Below are 6,000 nucleotides of genomic sequence, written 5' to 3'. Positions count from 1 at the left end.
AGAAATAAATCCTCATTCCTAGTTCGCTTAAACTAATGCTCTGATACCAACTGTGACATCCCCATTTTCACAGCCAGAAAAGACCGATTTGTTTATGCTTTATTTTAAAATCAGAGTATCCTTTTGAAGAAAAGTGTTGCGGAATTTGTTCCCAGAAAAACATGATAAATACGTTATCAAAGCTTTTCTGAAGAAATGTATTTTTATTCATTTTAAAACATTGGGATGTCATCGTCAATACAAAAACATAAGCATAAACAGAACTTACATTCATTATCACTAGTGATTTATATCTCCTTAATCTCTCAGTGTAATGTAACTTCGTATCGACACCTGTGATACAAATAAACTGAGTGGGTCGGGTTGGGAAACCTGGTGAGTACATAGGGTTTTCAACCCACAATAATATAATTATTATGTTTAAACATCAAACTATCAACCCAATTACCCATCCTAATTATCTTCTTTATTCCACCCTAAGAATCAGCTATTCCTCGTTCATTCATTCCTAAGGGTTATCCTAAGGAATAGGCACGAAATCCATCGTTGCCAGGGTTTACTCAACAGACACTAAGTCCATAGTCGCTAGGGTTTAGGCACTAAGTCCGCATAGTCGCTAGGGTTTATACAACAGACACCAAATCCATAGTTGTCAGGGTTTAGGCACTAAGTCTGCATAGTCGCCAGGGTTTATCTTGTTTATCGACAATATCGTTTATGAGAATCCACTCGCAATACATGTCAATGGGTTTTTAGAGTACATCGGGTGAACATCTCGTTCACAACACCTACAGGTTGCGAGTCTGCTAGTGTTCCACTAGACTGTCTAGAATAGTCTGTGGTTGTCATCCATACTCTGCTAGATGACGAGGCCAACACTTGGGTAAAAGGATTCTCTCAATGTTCACCTATCACCCTTATCTCATGGTCTATATCACCTCTCATCTCATCTTCTAACTCATATTTCATCTACCCATGTTTTACCCAACATATTTTGTAGATATAAAATACATATACAATTTAAATCATTTAAAACATGTATAAAATCGTTCATCCAGCATAGATAGCAAGTATATAGATAATATTCACACATAGCACATAATTTATATAAAATACTTCATATCTATGTGTAAGATGAAGGTAACCATGCACTCACTTGTTAAAGTGATGATTCCAAACTCGGGCAGCGCTTCGCTTCTAACGATTCTATTTTCCTTCGACGAAACATAACATTATTATTGCTAAGTTTTAGTCTAATATTTATTGCGACTAATTATTAGTCTAGATTCATCATTAACTCAAAGTCTACTTCATGATCTATCAAGTAAGGATCAGCCAGGCATGACAGTTGGGAGGCAGGACCATTTCGGCATATAACTTTTCCGAAATCCAACAACCAAACCCAACGTGGCCATTCTAGACACCTCTCCCGTAAGTACTTCAATCAATATAACGACTTTGAATCACTGATAAATCTTATTTATAGGTTCATAATAACGATATTATATTTAAATATAAGCTATATTTAAGGTAGGGTAAGTGTATCTCACTTACAACAGATTTTAATAAAAACCGGGCTTCGCTGGAGCAGCGTTTCTGAGCTGAAGGCTCTTCTTTTCGGAGCCGTCGGGAGTTCCGGGGTTTCCTTCGGGTGCTAGGGGGTACCCTAGGCTTTGGGGGGGGGGGGGTTGGGGGAGTTAGAGAGATGTTAGAGAGAGAAAGAAAGGGGTTTGAGGTGTGGAAAATGAGGATGCCTCGCACCTCTATTTATAAGCTGGAAATCTGATCAACTCGCTGAGTCGGAAAACCTACTCGCCGAGTCCATGCCACATGTCACCATCTGGTGGCAAGACTTGGGGAGAAAGCAATGGCTCAGATCGCGCCACGTCACCCCCTTCGCAACAACACACTTCCGACTTCTAAAAATCATAACTCTCGCATACGAGCTCTGTTTTCGACGTTCTTTATATCCACGCATAGGTGGGATCGTACTCTACAACTTTCGTTTAGACTTCGTCGGCTAATTTTGACTTTATTTTTAAAGTTATATTTTTAACAGGCCGGGACAGGAAAAGTCCGTTAAAAATTCATAACTTCTTCATCCGACGTCCGTTTTCGTATGTCTTTTTACCGTTGCGCTACTAATAATGAGATCTTCAATTCTCATTTAGGTTGTGTTGGCCAAAAACCGCTCGATCTAAAATTCGATTTTCAGGTTGTGCACTGTTATGCCAAATCTTAGAAAAATCATAACTTCCTCATACGAAGTCAGATTTGAGTGTTCTTTTTATGCACGCTCTCAGTTTAATGTATACTACGACTTTTTTTTAGATTTCTAAGGCTAAAAAGTCCTCTATCATAAATTCACTATTTACGTCATGCAGTGTCGTGCCGGTTTTGTCGCGAAACTTCGACGAGCCATAACTTATTCGTTATAACTCAGATTTCGGCGTTCTTTATATGTACGAAACCCCTATAACATATACTATAACTTGGTTAAGATTATTTATTCTAAATAATATTCTATTAAAAACTCATTTTTAACGCTTATCGTCTCTAAATTGACTAGCCCGAATCTGCGGGCGTTAGAGTTCCGTAAAGATAATGCCTCCATATCTTTAGGGAAAAAACCACTGCTGCAAGCTCTAGATCATGAGTTATATAATTTTGCTCGTGGGGCTTTAGCTGTATTAAGGTGTAAGCTGCTACTTTGTCCATTTGGGTAAGGACACATACCAATCCAATCTTAGAAGCATCACTGAAAACTGTGAAATTTTCAGTTCCTTCTGGTAGGACGAGGATTGGTGCCTCACACAATATCTTCTTCATTTCACTAAAAGCTCTTTCTTGCTTCTCGCTCCAAGTATAAACAACACCCTTTTTGGTCAGGGCTGTCAATAGAGCCACAATAGAAGAGAAATTTTGGATGAATCTTCGATAGTAGCCTGCCAATCCTAGAAAACTACGGATTTCAGTGGACTCTTTGGTGTCTCCCACTTCATTACAACCTCTATCTTTGTTGGGTCAACCATAATCCCTTCCTGGTTAACTACATGAATCTCCCGTATCCAAAAGTTGCACTTGGAGAACTTTCCATAAAGTTTCTCCCTCGTAAGGACTTCTAGTACTTCTCGGAGATGTTTTCCATGATCTTGATTGTTCTTGGAGTAAATCAAGATGTCGTTTATGAACACTATTACCGATTTATCGAGAAAAGGTTTACAAACTCGATGCATAAGATCCATTAATGTTGCTGGAGCATTTGTTAGTCCGAACGACATAATAAGGAATTCATAGTGTCCATATCGGGTTCTAAAGGCCGTCTTCTCGAAATCTTGCTCCCTAATACTTAACTGGTGATAACCTGACCTGAGATCAATTTTGGATAAAACGGTTGCTCCCTGCAATTGATTGAACAAGTCATATGTCCTAGGTAAAGGATACTTATTCTGGATCGTAACTTTGTTTAGCTCCTGATAGTCAATACACATCCTCATAGTACCGCCCTTCTTATTTACGAACAGTATTGGAGCTCCCAAGGGTGATGAAATAGGTCTTATAAAACCTTTGTCTAATAACTCATGGAGTTGTGTCATTAACTCCTTCATATCCATCGGCACTAAACAATACGACCTTCGTAATTGGCGTTGTGCCTGGCAATAATTCGATTTTGAATTCTACCTGCCTCTCTGGTGGTAATCCTGGTAATTTATCTGGAAATACCTCAGGAAAGTCTTGCACTACAGGTATATCAGTCATTGCCTTTTTCTCCTTCTTTGCATCGATTACGTATGCTAGTAATGCCAAACATTCCTTCGATAAGCATCTTCTGGCCTTCATTATCATGATGATTCCAGACTTCACTCTACTCTTATCTCCGTAAACAACAAATGGATTTCTTCCAGGTGGACTTATGCGCACCATCTTCCTTCCACAGAAGATGTTTGTGAGGTTCTCTCCCAACCAATCCATGTCGAGAATGGCGTCGAACTCACTTAACTCAAAAGGTAAAAGCTCTTGACGGAATTCATTCCTATCTAAATCTATAGTTACAGACTCTAACCTATTGCTAACAAGTATATTCCTACCACCAGCTACTTCTACTAAGATAGGGGTACTTAGTCTAAGCGGTGATAGTCTAAGTTTCCTACCAAATTCATGCGATATAAATGAATGATCTGCTCCAGAATCAAATAATATATTTGCAGGAATTTGATTAACTAAGAATGTACCTAAAGCAACATCGGTTTCTTCTTTAGCCTCATTGAGGGTCATCTGGTAGCTCCGACCCTTGGGATTTGGTGGCAAGATCCTCGGGATCACCTTCTCCGCTTTCGGGCACTCCGCCTTCATATGCCCCTCCTCTCCACAATTCAAACAAACTATTCCTTTCACAAGGCAATTTGTGGAAATATGCCTTGGCTTCTTACACTTGAAGCAAACGAAACAGTTTCCAGAATGCTTCTTCTTGCACTGGTCGCACCACTTCCCTTATAGGTTGCTTCCAGATTTGTCGTTTGTTTTCATAAACTTCGTAAACTTATTCTTCTTCTTCTTCTTCTTCTTCTTGTTGTTACTTCCATCAACCTTTCTCTTCTCACCGACCTCAATTATATCGGTAGCTCTCTTCTTCATCATTCCTTCGAAAGATTTTGCAGCCCAGACGACCGCTTCGAAGGTAGGTGCCTGCTTTACTGACACAATGTACTCCCACGTTAGCCCCTTGGCATATCGATCAATCTTGGTCAGTTCGTCCAAAACGAGTCGTAGGGCGAACTCCATTTTATCAGTGAAGGAGTTGGTGTACTCATCCACTGACATGCTTCCTTTTGTTAAAGCCAGGAATTGATTCTCCAATTCCAGCATCTTCTCGGCCGAACAAAACTTCCTTTTGAAATGGGTCAAGAATTCGTCCCAAGTCAGCTATAATGGCTTATTGGGGCTCAAAATTTTCCCCAACGTGTTCCACCAACTCATCGCCGTACCCTTGAACTGCCTCACCGCATATGTGGTTTGTAGCTTCCCTGTGCATCCACACGTCAGGAAAGCCGACTCCATCTATGATATCCAATCGATGATTCCAATGGGATCTTCTTTCCCGTTAAATGATGATGGCTTGTAAGTCATAAAATCCTTATACTTGTAGTAGCCTATGGGTTAATCATTTCTCTGAACTTCAGGCTGCTCCGGTCCCTGATAACTCTTCGAGTCTTATTTCCTTCTTGGACCGTCGTAGAATGTGAAGGAATTGGTCCGTTGTTGACTTGTTCAACAACTATCAGCTCGTTGACTACTGCCGCTCTTCCTCTAATATTAGCTAGCTCCTGAGCTAATAACTCCTTAAACTCATGTTACTGCTAATTGAGCATTTCTTGCATCATCGACCGAGCTTCATTCATCGGGATTTGCACAACAGCTGCTCCGACGTTTTGAGGTAATGGACCTCCTTCGTTCGTGACGGATCTACCGCTCCTCGTGATGGTCATGGTGTTTGATTTCTAAAGTCATAGAGGCGAGAATTTTAGGATAAAGAAGATAGACTACCTACCACATATATTTAGCACATAGTTAATGCATCTTCCTATAGTGTCCTAAGGCAAGTGTCTAAAGCAACTAAGGCATCTATCGCACATCTTACTGATCATAATTATTATCTATGTTTAAGTCTAAAATTTCCCTAAATTCCTAGTTCGCTTAAACTAATGCCCTGATACCAACTGTGACATCCCTCATTTTCAGAACCAATTTAAAAATTTTCTTTACGCTTTTAAGTATTGAAATGCAGAAGTTCTCAGTCAAGTAAACATTTTTTAAATAACAAAAGTTATTTTATTAAAACCTTTGGGATGTCATTCGTTTATATCCGAACATACGTTACAGCGTAAATAAAAGGTCCTGAAATAACTAATGCAAGCCTATAATTTATTCCACTCATCATCCTAACTAGGCAATTTCAACTTTGGCTCCACTACCCGTGATGTAAAAAATGAGTGGGTCAGG

At 39.6% G+C, this 6,000-nt stretch overlaps 1 protein-coding gene across 1 annotated transcript; it reads right to left on the bottom strand.

The window, feature by feature from the left end:
* Positions 1-3,579: 3,579 nt before the first annotated feature.
* LOC145130830 (uncharacterized) lies at positions 3,580-4,353 on the bottom strand. The gene has a single exon (XM_079065589.1). The coding sequence runs from the start codon at positions 4,351-4,353 to the stop codon at positions 3,580-3,582; it is 774 nt and encodes a 257-aa protein (XP_078921715.1).
* Between the last annotated feature and the right edge of the window lie 1,647 nt (positions 4,354-6,000).

Source organism: Lactuca virosa, chromosome 8 (assembly GCF_052849685.1).
Source record: "Lactuca virosa cultivar CGN04683 chromosome 8, Lactuca_virosa_CGN04683_v6, whole genome shotgun sequence".
NCBI classification, from domain to species: domain Eukaryota; kingdom Viridiplantae; phylum Streptophyta; class Magnoliopsida; order Asterales; family Asteraceae; genus Lactuca; species Lactuca virosa.
The sequence above is the reverse complement of the archived record's forward strand: the minus strand, read 5'-3'. Positions and strand labels throughout refer to the sequence as shown.

What these genes read in the sequence shown, in the direction of transcription:
- LOC145130830 (XM_079065589.1), bottom strand. Translation starts at nt 4,353, where the DNA reads ATGAAGGCGGAGTGCCCGAAAGCGGAGAAGGTGATCCCGAGGATCTTG.